At 38.9% G+C, this 16,268-nt stretch overlaps 1 protein-coding gene across 2 annotated transcripts in view; it reads left to right on the top strand.

Annotated features, from left to right (window-relative positions):
* The window catches only part of LOC110158168 (src substrate protein p85), a 29,895-nt gene extending 13,971 nt beyond the window's left edge, over positions 1-15,924 (top strand). The window contains exons 9-16 of one of the 2 annotated variants that reach the window (XM_020922604.2): positions 992-1,102; positions 4,530-4,640; positions 9,850-9,905; positions 10,310-10,379; positions 12,017-12,252; positions 13,238-13,346; positions 13,451-13,519; positions 14,464-15,924. In XM_020922604.2, the coding sequence (XP_020778263.1) occupies positions 992-1,102; positions 4,530-4,640; positions 9,850-9,905; positions 10,310-10,379; positions 12,017-12,252; positions 13,238-13,346; positions 13,451-13,519; positions 14,464-14,597 (896 nt within the window). In that variant the 3' untranslated portion in view covers positions 14,598-15,924. The remainder of the gene's footprint in view (positions 1-991; positions 1,103-4,529; positions 4,641-9,849; positions 9,906-10,309; positions 10,380-12,016; positions 12,253-13,237; positions 13,347-13,450; positions 13,520-14,463) is intronic. The other variant, XM_020922605.2, reaches the window with a different exon arrangement.
* Positions 15,925-16,268: the final 344 nt, after the last annotated feature.

Below are 16,268 nucleotides of genomic sequence, written 5' to 3'. Positions count from 1 at the left end.
TCCTGTCTTTGTGTCTGTGCCCAAATCTAACCCGAAATACAATACACAACAATACAAAGAGTGAACACTGCGGCAGTCAGCTGGGAACAAGCATAAACAATCAAAATAATATTAGGATATATACAGGAAAACATACTTTAATAGAGGTAAAACTCGTTAATTTGTACACCACAGTCCAAGCAAAAAGTAATTTTAAGTGCTTTCTAGAACAACAATGCTTTACAGTAAGGTGGGGGATATGCCAAAAGTTTTGTATCTCACAGACAAACGTTAATGATCCACAAGGAAAATTATTTGGACTCGCACATCACTAGGGCTGGGTGTCATTAAGAATTTGTCGATACGATATGATATGATCTCGATACAGCGCTCTTTCGATTCAATAAAAAATAATCGCTAAATCATGGATGTGATGCTAAAAGTCTTTGTTAAACCACTTCTTACAAACATTGTAATCATAAAAACAGTGAAAATGTCAAATGTGTCGCATAAACGAGTTTCCTTCCACTAAACAAGCAACAAAACTCAAATAAGGCATAATTATATAAATGTATAAATGTACAAGTAAAACAAAAAATACAGAAATCAAGTAATACAAATTTATCCAAGTTCAATATTTTCTGCAGTTTTGAAGGTGTGTATAAAAGCTTTTAATGAAAGTACACAGAATATTGTTGCATCCCTCGTAACTACAACTGTCTGCTTCTTATGAAAGTTGTTGAACTGATTGAAATTTAGTCCAAATATAAGGTTTTCTCAGTTCTATCTGATCTAAAATTACTTTCTCACTTTTTCATTACTTAATAAGTACCTTTTACTTCAGCCTAAATCCTTTCAGTCATGATCTATGGGATTGTAGTCTATGGTTTGTTTTTTGTTTTGTAGTGCTGCAAAATGACCAAATAAACTATTACTACTACTTTGATTCTAAAATATACTTTTCTATATCTGTGCTAGTTAATATTTTAAAGGCATTGTTTCTGTTTTCCAGATTACGTGAAAGGTTTTGGGGGTAAGTTTGGCGTGCAGGCGGATCGTCAGGATAAGTCTGCTCTGGGCTGGGACCATCAGGAGAAACTACAGCTGCACGAGTCTCAGAAAGGTAACGCGATTTATTTAAGTTTTACACTAAGAAAGGTTTTGCACGTTTGATTATGAATATTTGGAAAATACAGGATTCTTGTAGAACTTGGAAATGTTTTTGGTTGTGACAAATGTATGTTTTAACTACAGATGATATAACGTAAAATATATATAGAGACAAAACTGAATTCATTTGTTTTTATTTGATTAATTTAAGAGGATGGTGTATATACATAGATGGATATAGATGTATATAAATACTGTTTTGTGTATGTTAATAGTTAGTTTAAAGCCTCATTATGTAACTTTTAACTGCCCAAAAATAGACTAAAATAAAAGTTTTTTCGTTATGGATGTGTTTTTTCTACTGAAAAACTTGAAATAAAAACATGTGTACTTACTCTGAGCGGGTTTGCATCTCCACAAACCTGACTCACAATTGGCCTGCTCGTTTCCATGGAAATGTTGTTCCTTTGGCTATAATATTCCGTAGTACATCTTTAAACTATATATATCTCAATTTTTTTAAACTTTAACTACCTCTATGTCAGGAGTGTCAAACTCAAATTCACAAAGGCCAAAATTAAAAACTGGGACCAAGTTCGTGGGCCAAACTAAATATTTAATGAAAATTTTCAAAAGCATTTGGATGTTTTCTCTTCTTTAGTGATATGTAATGTTAAACCTTTTCTTATTAAAATAAATGTTTAATAATAGTTTTGCTTAAACATTGAATCCAGAACAAGCAAAATATAAAATAATAACAAAATTTTAAATGTCTGTATAGTCGATCTGTAGCCGGTGGGCAGCTCTAATACATGTTTGATATGAGCTCACGGGCCAAATATAATTATATCATGGACCAAATTTGGCCCCCGGGCCTGAGTCTGACATGTCTGTTCTTTGGAATCATGCGGCTGACTTTCCACAAGCAGAAAGTTGCGTACTGGGGCTTTAAGTACATATAGGCTTTTCTTTACCTTATGTTTTACTGCTGATAATGTATTTTAATAATTAAATAATGTTATGGTTTGGATTTGTAATGTTTTTTATTTTATTTTATTTTATACAATTTTGAGAAGTCACAGAAGATTTTGATGCTATAACCCTTTGTAAACTCTTGTGTTCTGTTGCCTTGACTCTTCACGTCCTGTTTTTCTGATGTGGTTGAACTGTGGTGTTTTCTGTGGGTTTTTTCAACATTTTCACTTCCTCACATCAAGTGCTATAAAAGTGAGATTGATGAGTTCCTCTGAAAAACCAAAAGCCAATCTGTAGTTTCACTTCCTCCTCTTGTCTTAGTCTGATACTTACACGGGGTTTATAACTTGGGAAGGTTTTGCGATAAATTTAATAATAGAAGAATCTTAAACCATCTGCCAGTCTGGGGGGATTCTGTCTTAATCCATGTTTAATACATATTTATACTGACAAATGCCTTGATACGGGTGGATAAACTGATCACTAAAGTGTGAAATCTCTTAATCGGCCTATAGCTCAGGGTTAAGTCAGAGGAAATGTTATCAAACAGAAGAGCTTTACAACCACAAGTCAGGCTAATATTATGTGTAAGGATCATGTTCTTTAAAGGTCCTATATTATATTATGCAAAATTGACTCCTGTGAGCTTTAAGACATGTTATAATGTTGTTACCTCATCAAAAACGTACCGTATTTTTTGGGCTATAAAGCACACCAGATTATAAGGCACATTAAGCGAAACAAAACAGTCAGATAAGTCAAACTTTTGTCATCTCATTCACAATAACTCGAAGCATTGTTCAGTTGTAACACATAAAATACAAAACAATAGACTTTTTCAGTTCATTCCTCTTCCACAAATCCATCAGATTCTTCATCGTCACTGTCTGAGTTTAACAGTTGGGCGAGTTTGGCATCAAGCCCGGATCCCTCTCGCTGTTATTTAGCTGTTCAGTGAGGATTCTGGCCTTCGTCAAAGTTCGGACGACACTTGAGACTGATCCCTTAGCCCAGGCGTCCACGATCCATTGGCAGATCGTTGTGTACCTCGCCTGGCGTTGCCTCCCTGTCTTGGTGAATGTGTATTACTTCGCGAGGCTCCTGACTTTGGTCGTCGTAATGCTCAGACAATCCATCAAGCGGTGCGGCCTCGTAGCTTACCAAAGTCGTACTAAATCATTTTGACAGATTTTTGAGCGTCGTGTACCACATAAAATCAGGTTGAGGTCAGTCACAACCAGAATTAATACATAAGGCGCACCAGATTATAAGACGCACTGATGATTTTTGAGAAAATTAAAGGATTACAAGTGCGCCATATAGTCCGAAAAATACGGTACTTGAGAGTTGTGTTTTGTTTCATTTCCGTCTACATCTCAAAGCTCAAAATGCTCTGCTCCACCTTGTGATGTCAGGAAGTTAACAGCTCCTTTTACATTTTAGTTCGGTAGAGTTTGGCAATTCCAGGGCTGAAATCATCCAAATGATTTTTTCACAAGGCGGAAGCGAGTGTTTTTTGTTTGAGAGAAGAACTCAGCCTAAATATGCAGAGTGTGAATGAAAGAAAACACAACTCTTTTTATATATATATATATATTAAAGACAATAGAATATAAAACTTAACAAATTACAATAATAAACATAAAAACAAAACACAAAAAATTTAAACAATATTTACAACAAAACTCCCCACCCCTAACCTACCCCTTCCCCCCAACACACACACACAAGTTTAATTAAATAAAACAAAAGTAATGTGGGAGCTTAACCACACTGCCTAATTTATAATAAAAATTAAAAAAATTGTTCCTCATTTTTCCCCCCATTTTTTAAAATAAACACTTTTAGTCACTATACGTAACAAATAGTTTTTTATCACCACCATCTAGTGTTGTAGTCAAGACCGCACTAATCAAGACCAAGACCTGTCTGAGGCCACAGGGTCCTGAGACCAAGACAGGACCAAGACCAAGGCCCATAGAGACCAAATCAGGACCATCTTTGCAATTTTTTACACTTATTTGTATTTTTCTGTTAATTTGGTACACATATATCATTGTTTTTATACATTGATCTCCATTTTATCACTTGTCAAGTGTCAGACCTCGAGACCGAGACCAAGACCGAGTCCAAACGCAGTTGAGTCAGAGATGAGACCAAGGTCACAACAAAGCAGTCTCGAGGCCGGTCTCTCGTACTTCGACACTACCACAATCATTTCCTTTCATCATCTTTTACTGTTTACTACAATCTCAGGAATGTTTTGTGATGAGGAAACAACATTATAACTATAACAGATCAGAAAATAGTGTAATATGGGCCTTTTACACAGATTGTTCACCTTTAAAATCCAGTCTCATCTCATTTAAACATCTGTCCACTAACTTGAGTGTGTTTCCACGTGGCTCCTGTGTCTCTCACCGTCTGTCTCTGTGTATCTGTGTGTTATATGTGTGTGTTCACAGACTATAAGCGTGGTTTTGGAGGGCGTTATGGGGTAGAGACAGAGAGACAGGACCCATCGGCTTTGGGCTTTGAACACAAGGAGAAACTGTCCAAACACGAGTCTCAAACAGGCACTCACCTCCGCTTAGATACTCCCCATGTACACGCCAGGGATGTCAAGATAACGATTTATTTCAATTTACAGGAAAAAGCAGAGTTTACAATTACGCTAGTCTAATTTCTGACTCCCTCAATAAAAAGAAATTGGCAAAATATTATAATAGATTGATAATTTCATTAGCTGATCACATATTGTTATAGATTTTTAGTTTTTATTTACATATGTGATTAGGCTTATGTTATAAAAAAAATTCGTATCAATCTGTGTGTCATTTGTTCATTGTTTTTCAATATAAAACCAAAAATAAGAAAATGAAAAATTAACTATTTTCCTCATTATTTGTCTCCAAAACCAAAATGAAAAAAGAGAGAACGGCTGTTTCCCGTTTAAGTGACTTAAACTGCGATGCAGGACTGAACCAGGACTGAACCAGGACTGAACCAGGACCAGGACTAAGACCAGGATATAGACTGGGACTGAGACCAGGACTGAGACCAGGACCAGACAAGGATTGAGTCCGAGATCATGACCGGAACTGAGACTGGGACCAGGAACATTACCAGGAACGGGTTTGGGAGCAGGTCGGGGAGCAGGTCGGGGAGCAGCACCGAGACTGTGACCGAGACTGTGACCGAGACTGTGACCGAGACTGTGACCGAGACTGTGACCGAGACTGTGACCGAGACTGTGACCGAGACTGTGACCGAGACTGGGAATATTACCGGGAACAGGACCGGGAACAGGACCGGGAACAGGACCGGGACGGAACAGGACCGGGAACAGGACCGGGAACAGGACCGGGAACAGGACCGGGAACAGGGACAGGATTGAGACTGAGACCAGACCAGGACTGAAAATGGTTCGTTATCGTTTTGTTATTTTTGGTTTTATTTTGAAAAACGAATGAATGAATGAATGATACACGGATTCATATCTCAGACACATTTTCATTTAGGTGAATTATTGATTTTTAGTCTCAAAAATTTGGACGCACCCTCTCATTCAATGTTTTGTTTTGGGGTTTTTTTCCTTTTATTTTTACAACTTTTTCCAGTTATTTTTACTCCTTTCTACATTTTCATATACGTCTGTAAGATTTAGCAAAGAAAAAGAGAAATAACTGTCCTAAATGTTTTTTGTTTTGTTGAAATATGTAGAGTAGTAAACATAAAGAAAAAAAAAACATTGAATGAGAGGGTGACTCCAAACTTTTGACTGGCAGTTTATGACAAATATTCGAGGCAAATTATATTAAAAAAAAAACAACTGACTAACATTCATAGTACATTTTCAGTTCTTGTTTCTCAAATGGATTATAATTACTAAAATGGAGTAATCCTGACATCCCTCCCGTTAAAGACAGACCCCGTGACCCTTGACCTCTGACCTCCTCTATCTGAGCGACGCCTCTGGCTGTGCAGCTTGTATTTGAGCTTGTATTGGCCTGTGATCTGTGCTCCACTTTTTTCCTTCTTTTGGCTGAGCTTGAGCAATGAAACCTCCACATTGGCTTTTCCACAGCTCCTGAACGCAAACAGCAAACAGACTCTATAGATGCTTTTGAATTTTGGAGTATTAATGTTTTTATTTTAGTTAATGTTACACAGAGAGTAAAATCTGTAGACTTTATCCATTCTTGTTGAGTTCTGACTAAAAGGTGACCTATGTAACTTTTCTGGTGAGAATTCCACTACTTTATTGTCCCTATGGAGATAATATTTTGTATTGAGAGATCAACGCTATTAAATTAAACTTATATTTTTAATTTTCTTATTTATTTATTAGTAAAGGGACAGCACATATTAATGTAAATATGTAAAGATTATTGCCAGCGTGGCTCATTTCCATCTTCAGTCCCTCGGCAGGTTCATGTAAAATCATCTACAGGCCAGAGAAAAGTACAACAAGAATCACACAAAAGTACATAACACCAGCACACTCACTGTACATACAAAATAATTTCAAACAGTTCATTTGGAGTTCAAAGTCAAGAGTTTAAGAATTAAACCAAGAGTTAAACCAACAACCTCTTAATATAAAATTTTTTTTATCTGGTTAAACGTGGTGATATATTTGGCCATTGAACAACCGCTTTTTTAAAGTTTTAGAAAATGCTGCAGTGTTGAAAGTTACCGTATATATTTTCAAGCATTTATTTAATAACATTAATTATTTAATAACTTGAATAGGGCTGGGTATTATTAAGAAGTTGCAGATACGATACATACCTCTATACATAGGTCACGATACGCTACATATCTCGATACAGCGCACTTTCGATTCGATACGGTTCAATAAAAAATAAAGGCTAAATCGTGGCTGTGGTACTAAAAGTCTTTGTTAAACCACTTCTTGTGCAAAGTGAATATAAAACACTAACATTTTAATCATCAAAACATTGAAAATGTCAAGTGTGTGACATAAACAAGTTTCCTTCCTCTAAACAAGCAACAAAACTGTAGCTCTATAACAAAATAATTTAGTAAAATATACCAAAAAATATTCTTGGCGATACATCAATACAGCAGCCCATGATATCAATACTGTATCCTCACATTAAACGATACAATATGTTGATATTTTGATGTTTTTGCACACCCCTATGTAACAATAACAGAAATATCATGAAATTGTATTGTCAAAAGTCTCACAATAATATCTTGGGCCAACACAATATATCGAGTTGCAAGTCTGTTCTCTTAAATAAATAGTTGTGTTGCAGCAATAGCAAAAAAAAACAGAGTGAACTACATAGACCATGATCCTTTGCTCCATTTAAGTGCAGACTACAAGAAGAAATAACAGTTCTAACACTTTTAAGTCTTAGTTCTTTGGATCAAGTCTTGTCAAAGCATTTTAAGAGGAAAAAGTCGCATATTCACAATTTTATTAGCCTCCACAAAATACAGTATCTCAATAAATATTGTACCAAGACATGCATATCGTGAAAATATACAGAGATAATATTTTGTATCGAGAGATTAGCACTATTAAATTATAACTATATTTTTCAAGCATTTATTTAAGACCTTGAACAACAAGTATTCTGTTAGTGGGGTTGCCTCTCCACAGATCTAACCTGTAACTTGGATTTTTTATTACTTATTTTTCTATTCTATTATCATAACTTATACATATATAGTACATTTATATAATTATGCCTTATTTTACACCAGTTTCTTGCCATTTCTGCTACTTATTTAGAATTTATTATAACCATTTATATTTTTACTCTTTGTTATTATAGTATTTTGTGAGCTACTGTGTTCAGATAATTTCCTTTGTGGATCATTAAAGTTTGTCTAAGGTTTGTCTAAGTCTAAGGATAGATAAGGTTAATGCTTAATTGAGGCAAAGCAATAAAATCTCCATGGAGACAAGCAGGTAGCAGACCTTCTACCAGAAAGTTTACATAGTGCACCTTTTAATCATACAAAGATTTCTATATCATATTGTTGATTTTCTTATATTGTGTTATTGCTGCGTAGATACAGCGCCCCCTGTTGTTCTCTTTTGTTTGTGCATGAAGCTCTATGTTCAGACCAGTGCTTTATCTGTCCAAGTCTCTCCTGCAGCATGATTATTTTGTTAATCAGATAGAAGATGCTCCCAGCCTCAGTGTATCCTAAAATTACTTTGTCTGAACTTAAGACGGCTACAGTCGAGCTCAATATTCCTGTCTATTCAAGTCCTTTCTGGTTCTGGAAGTACATTTTCTATTAATTTTTCCCATAGACTTTTGAAAAAATGTAAGTATAAAAAGTTTGAAGGCATCACAGAGGATAACCAGCTACGTGGTAACTAATATCCATAACGCTGTAAAGTCCAAAAAGCTAATTTAAAACGCAAGATTCTGTTAAATATTTTAATAACTTAGCAGAGGTTTATACTAGTGTTGTAGTCAAGACCGCACTAATCAAGATCAAGACCAGTCCAAGACCACAGGGTCCCGAGACCAGGACAAGACCACAGGGTCCCAGGACAAGACCACAGGGTCCCGAGACCAGGACAAGACCACAGGGTCCCGAGACCAGGACAAGACCACAGGGTCCCGAGACCAGGACAAGACCACAGGGTCCCGAGACCAGGACAAGACCACAGGGTCCCGAGACCAGGACAAGACCACAGGGTCCCGAGACCAGGACAAGACCAAGACCAAGACCTCTGAGGGTTGAGACCAAGACGAGATCAAGATGTTTAAAGGTCGAGACTGAGACAAGACCAAGACCATGACCCATCGAGACCAAATCAAGACCATCTTTGTAATTTTCAACATTTATTTTATGCTTTATGCTGCAGCTCCTGCACACAGATGCAAGTTTATTGCTGACAGCAGCGGCCATAATGAAATATGATCACACTCTTTGAGTCAGACCTCGAGTCCGAGACGAGACCGAGTCCAAGCGCCTTCAAGACCTAGACCAGACCGAGTCCAAGCGCCTTCACGGCCAAGACGAGACCGAGTCCAAGCGCCTTCACGGCCGAGACAAGACCGAGTCCAAGCGCCTTCAGGGCCGAGACGAGACCGAGTCCAAGCGCCTTCACGGCCGAGACGAGACCGAGTCCAAGCGCCTTCACGGCCGAGACGAGACCGAGTCCAACGCCTTCGAGACCGAGCGAGGCGAGTCCAAGCGCCTTCACGGCCGAGACGAGGCCGAGTCCAAGCGCCTTCACGGCCGAGACGAGGCCGAGTCCAAGCGCCTTCACGGCCGAGACGAGGCCGTGTCCAAGCGCCTTCACGGCCGAGACGAGGCCGTGTCCAAGCGCCTTCAGGGCCGAGACGAGACCGAGTCCAAGCGCCTTCAGGGCCGAGACGAGACCGAGTCCAAGCGCCTTCAGGACCGAGATGAGATTGAGTCCAAATGCGATCAAGTTTGAAATGAGACCAAGACCGTAAAAAAACGATCTCGAGTACTATGACACTAGCTTATACAGTTTGAGGAACAGCTTTTAAATAATATTCTAGGTCGTGTGGTCATTAGTTACCACAGAGCTGGTTAACCCTGGTCAAGCTTTCAAACTTTTATAATCATTTTTTGGTTTTCGTGAGTTCTGTGAGGAAAAATTAATGTGAAATGTACTTCTGGAACCAGACGGTGGACGTCACTGTTGAGCTTCGTAGATCAATAGTTCTGCATCCCCCTTTAAGTTCAGACAAAGTGTGGTCCAGATTTTAAAAAGTGAAAATATCTGATTTTTGATTTTCTCTTTGTTTTCAGATTATTCTGTTGGATTTGGGGGGAAATTTGGAGTCCAGAATGATCGCATGGACAAGGTAATGTTTTGTTGTTTTTCCCCATATATTTGAGCAAAATGTGTGTTGTCCCAGGACAGATATATTGTATAAGCAGCTCTTGAGGTCCAAATAAGTCTGCTACGTGCTTTCTGCTTCTAATTTTAAAGCATTTTATTGTCTGGGAATTGAGAAGTGCACGGTTAACATGCTAGTTGTTGCTGTTAACTTAACCATAATGGCAAAACTCCACTATGGTCTATGAAAGTTGTGAAAAATCCAAATTAGGCTGCTCTGAATGCATAAAGTAAGTGAGAAATAACTTTGACCACTATTTAAAATACACTAGTTCTGTTTTTTACATTTTTAAGATGGTAAAAATCAGGTACAGCACCTTTTTAAGTGTATGTATTTTAATTTAAACTTTGTGTTTTGCTTGTTCACAGAGCGCAGGGACATTTGAGGATGTGGAGAAACCTGCTTCCTCCTACCAGAAAACCAAACCTGTGGAGGCTGGTGAGTGTTTGGGCTGAATTATAAGAGAAAGAAGATCGTATTCAGTGAAATATTAGTCGAATAAGCTACATATATAATAATAATGATATATAATTACACAAATTTATGCTTTTTAAGTTGTTTATTTGAGAGAAAGATGCAAATGCCTTAATTTAACTAGGACCAAAATTAAACTAAAATAGGAAAAATACAACAAATTATTATTAAAATCTGCCTTTTTCATACTTTTAAAGGTGCAGTATGTAACTTCTCTGTGTTTAATCTGCCACCTACTTGTTTCCATGGAGATGTTATTGCTTTACCTTGAATGTTCCACAGTGTAGCATTGAAATAATCTTGCTTATGTTTGACTTTCACTCCTTGGAAAAACACGCATTCTTATTGTGAGTGGAGTCCTCTCTTCACAGATCTGACCTGTAACTTGGCCTGGTGGTTGCACCTGCTTGTCTCCATGGATACATGAGTTGAATGCCATACAGTGGAACATTTTAAGCAAATCAATCACATACCGTTAGGGCTGGGTATCATTAAGAATACGATACGTACGTTGATACAGTGCACTTTTGATTTGATACGATTTGATACGATATATTTTAAATCAATTTGATACAAAATAAAGGATAAATCATGGCTGTGATACTAAAAGTCTTAGTTAAACCACTTCTTGTGCAACGTTAATATGAAATGCGCCAATTTTAATCATCAAAACAGTGAAAATAAACAGTTTTTTTTTTTTTCTCTAAACAAGCAACAAAATTGTGCTGTAACAAGATAATTTAGTAAAATATACCAAAAAATATTCTTGCTGATATATCGGCATATATACAGCAGCCCACGATATCGATACTGTATCTTAACATTAAACAATACGATACATCAATATTTCGATAATTCTGCACACCCCTAATACCGTGGATACAAGCAGCCAGAGGTGCGGACTTGCAAGTCGTGACTTGGACTCAAGTCAGACTTGTCACTATTTTTAGGGCTTGAGACTTGACTTGATAAAATGGACTAAGACTTGGGATTTGACTTGGACTTGAGGCCTGTGACTTGAGAAAACACGAGAAGCACTTTTGAATCTGAATTCTGAATATTCTGACTGTAATTATTCACACTAAGATCTTGTCAAACCATTTAAAAAAGGAACAATTTGCATCTCTACAAAATTTAGCATTTTTACAACTGTTATACTCAATATATAATATACTATAATTTTATTTTAGGTATAATTTATCTTAAAAATCATATAAATTGCAAAAATCTAAACTGTATTTGGTACTTTGGTTTAAAGACTTGAAATGACTTGAAGATCAAAGCAGACGATTTGGACTTGACTTGGACTTATGGACCAGTGACTCGAGACTCGACTTGGACTTGCTTTGTCTGTGACTTGGGACTTGACTCGGACTTGAGGTCAAAGACTTGAGACTTAACTTGAGACTTGCAGCGAACACTGACTTGGTCCCACCTCTGCAAGCAGGTGACCGGATATTGATGAGAAAAGTTTCATACTGCACCTTTTTAAATCTCAAAACATTTTCCCAAACTGATGACAGACTGAGGAGCCTTAGTGAGATTCTAATATGTCGATATGATGGTAATGGTGCTTAAAAATCCCATTCGTTTGTCTCCAGCCAGCAGCAGCGCGGGCAACATAAAGGCTCGGTTTGAGAACATCGCCAGACAGAAAGAGGAGGAGGACAGGAAGAGGGCGGACGAGGAGAGGGCCAGACGTCAGGCCCGAGAGAAGATGGAGCAGGAAGAACAGCGCCGCAAAGTCCAACAGGCCCCGAAGACGCCGTCCCCTGTGCCCAGCCCCTCCCCTCAGCCGGAGCCGGAGCCAGAGCCAGAGCCAGAGAACTTGTATCAGGTACACGTCATGATAAGTACTGTAGCTGTAGTGTTGTAACCAGTGGTGTAGTGGGGATTTTTTAAGTGGGTGTATGCGATTCGTGATGTCATCGCTGTGATGAATCCCCCCCAAACAAATATAAAGGCACCCAGTAAAAATCAATAATGTTTGATGTTTTGTTTTTTTTTATTCAAAATGATGCGGAATCATGTTATTAACTTTAACGCCGTTCAGGATCACCTACAGAACATGAATCATAGATGACAACACATGAACCAGGACTGAACCAGGACTGAACCAGGACTGAACCAGGACTTGAGAGCGAGAGAACCCCGAGCCCATGGAGCAGGGTGTCCGCAAAGCGCGATCGGGCGACGTCTGCGCTTAGCCCCATGGGGCACGGAGCTCTGTGACGGTCTTTTCACCTGCAGTCACCCGACGGTCTACATGGGCGCACCTCCGAGCCCGTCTTGACATTCAGTCCTGTTTTAGTCCTGTTTTAGTCCTGTTTTAGTCCTGGGTCAGTCCTGTTTTAGTCCTGGGTCGGTCCTGGGTCGGTCCTGGGTCGGTCCTGGGTCGGTCCTGGGTCGGTCCTGGGTCGGTCCTGGGTCAGTCCTGGGTCAGTCCTGGTCCCTCATGTCTCAGGTCACTATAGGACAGTACTGTAGATATCATGAGTCTATGCAGTTTGTTTTCTGTATTGCCAATAGCTCCGGTTTGACATTTTAAGTTGTAGGCTATTTTATTTCCTGTGGGTGGACGGCGTACCCCCACATACCGCGTGCCACGTCCACTACACCCCTGGTTGTAACGACAGTGATATAAATACCTACTTCCTCCTTTTGCAGTTGAAAATTGGGTAATGCCTTTTGAATAATTATTTTCCACGAAGCTTTTTACTTTTTTTAAGACGAGATGAGAGGGGAGCTTTCATCAACAAAAAAGTTGTGAAATGTGACAAAATAGAGTAGGAATAGGAATATAAACGTTGTGTCTTCTTCAGAACATCCATGAGGTGGAGGAAGCGTCTGGGGAGAACGGACAGGAGCACATTTACGAAGCAGATCCTGAACCGGAGAGGAGCTACCACACAGAGGACAACACAGCTACAGGTGAAGAGAGTTTTATCTTTTATTCCTGCTACGGTTCTGATAAATTGACTTATTATATCTTGTGTATCTGATTGAAAGTTTAATATTTAATATGTTTTTTACAGAGACTCCACAGTACGATTATGGAGAGGACCTGGGGATCACGGCAGTGGCTCTGTACGACTACCAGGCCGGTCAGTTTCTCTTTCTGAATATATATTTCCTATTAGGATTTTCATTTTAGGCAGTATAACCCAATCATGATCATACATAGATGGATATGCTGATGGAAATAAACAGATGGAATTAATACAAATGTGTCTGTAAGGCCTGGTTGAAGTCCAGTTATAGTCAAATGTGAAAAAATTGCAGATAGTTTGCAATATAACACTGAAATTACCCCATCTCATTTGATCTTGGAATCTAATTAAGGCCGGTCTTGGTTTCAGCATTTGGATGGGAGATCTTTATTTCGTCATGGAGATTTTATTACTTAGTTTACTTAGTTTGAAGCATTCTTTAAAAGTTAGAAGGCGAGAGTAGTTCATCACGTGTGTCTGTTTACATCCACACAGCGATCTAGTTCCTGTGGACTTTATCACCAGCCTTCTGTGCATTAACATCATGTATCTGAAACACAGTTTTGACTCTTATGTAAACTAGAAGTGCAGAGCTCTGATCTTTTGAACACTTAAGAGTCAAAGTGAGTGGTTTTACTGTAGACAGGAAACAGCTGATGTGCTCGTGCTCACAACTTTATATCCTGTGGTCTGCAGACATGTCCCACTGCAGTCTTTGTGATCAGAGATTTTAAGTCTCATCAGATTCTGTTGTGTGGACTTTTTGTTGCACGTTTAAAAATCGTTGAAGCCCGAAAGATCTTGTGTGTGACCTCCTTTAGACAAACAGTATTGATCTACAAGGGAAATTATTTGGACACAGGACACAGTAGCTCACAAATACCAGTTATCACAAGATAGAAAAAATGATATGATATACATAAAGTGAGTTGATGTACATCTTTATGGAGTATGACATGAATGTGGTCTTGTATCTCTCAATCACACATCTCCATGGAGACGAGCAGGTGGCAGAAATGTTACGTAAGGCACCTTTTACCTTGTTCCTCTGTTTGCAGCTGGTGATGATGAGATTTCCTTTGACCCTGACGACATCATCACGAACATCGAGATGATCGACGAGGGCTGGTGGAGAGGAGTCTGCCGCGGCGCTTACGGTCTGTTCCCCGCCAACTACGTGGAGCGGCAGTAACGGCGCCCCCTGCAGTCCAGACTCCCCCCCTGCACCCCTGCACCACATCTGTGTGTCTGTCTCCTTCATGTTTGAGTTCTAGCGCTAAGACACTGTGAGACATCCTCAGGTCTCCACATGTTTCCGCAGTAGGTAATTTAAAAACCTGGGCTAAAATCCAGCTTTAATTATGTTTTTAAGCTCAAATAATTTGCAGTTTTTTCTTTGCGTATTAGGGATTTTAATTTTCACCAAAGACCAGAGTGACAAGATAGAGAGACGTATGTTTTCAAATGATCATTTTTGGAGATTTTTCCGATATATAAACCCAATTTCTAAAAAGGTTGGATCAATGTGTAAAATATGTTAAAAACTAAATATTTAAATCATTTCTTGTACATATCAAAGCATTTATTGAAAGGACAAATGCTTACACTAGTATTTTTATAGTAATGGAGACTGTATACAGATCAGGGGTCTCCAATCTGTAGCTCGGGATCTACTGTAGCCCACATAAAATCAATTTGAGGTCAGTAAGCACAATCAGAATTACCGCGTTTTTCGGACTATAAGCACCAGCCAAAAAATATGTAATGAACAACAGACTGTTAACGTCACACATGAACAGTTCTTTAGATAACTATAGCATAAACAACAGAACAGAACAAGTTTACCAAACTCTCCATCTCACTCCAAATCACTAAATCCATTCAATTCTTCATCCTCGGTGTCACTTCTGAGCAACTCCACGACCTCCAGAGGTAAACAGAGCGCCGCTTCCTCTTCTGTGTCGCTGTCGTCAGACTCAGCATCAGTTCCAGTTAGAATTATTCGGGTCTTTCTGAATCCCGACAGGATGGTTTCGGTGTCACTGAAGTCCAGGCTTTGTCCATCCATCCAGTGACTTCCAGGAAAGTTGCCGTGAAGCTGTGTTCTCCATCCCCGCTTTCCGCCAGTCCCTCACAAGTTTCTCGCTCACTCCAGACTTTCTTTCTGCTGCTCGATTACTGTTTTTAGCTGCATATTTCACTACTTGCAGCAGGACAGGAGGCTCTTTCTGCAGGAGACATGCGCAAGTAGACAGTGGAACAGGAGCAGCAGAATACTGACACACAAGACTAGAGCCTCTTGCGGCTGTTAGTGTGAAAATTTTAATGTATAAGTCGCAGGAAACACCCAAACCATGAAAAAAAGTGTGACTTATAGTCCCAAAAATATGGTAATACTTAAAGCGCACTGTTCGATTTTTGAGAAAATTAAAGGATTTTAAGTGCGCCTTTATAGTCCGAAAAAAACAAGTAGTGCGCTGAATGACTCAATTTGATGAACTACCATTGTAAATTTATAATTTTGGACGCCTAAATCAAGAGCACTAATAAATACAGGTAAAGGTTGTGTTTTTATACGTATGTAGCTGTTTCCCATCTAAGGCTTTCCTTATGCTTCAAGTTTCTTATGAGCGCTAAAATGAGTAGCTCTTTGGCATTTTCTTGTTATAACGATGGCTCATTGGAAGAAAAATGTTGGAGACCCCTGATATAGATGGACATAGCTAACCTGCCTGTCGTGACTTTCCAAATACGAAGTGCGCGGGGTGGTTCCTTTGACGTCCGGCTCAACTGACTTCTCTTGAAAAACCGTCACCCCTCTCTCCCTCTCTCTGTAACTGCTGCTATGAGCCTCGTCATTTTG

Source organism: Boleophthalmus pectinirostris, unplaced genomic scaffold (assembly GCF_026225935.1).
Source record: "Boleophthalmus pectinirostris isolate CB_2022bp ecotype Guang Dong unplaced genomic scaffold, ASM2622593v1 HiC_scaffold_19, whole genome shotgun sequence".
Taxonomy (NCBI): Eukaryota; Metazoa; Chordata; class Actinopteri; order Gobiiformes; family Gobiidae; genus Boleophthalmus; species Boleophthalmus pectinirostris.
This window is presented reverse-complemented; position numbering and strand designations above follow the sequence as displayed.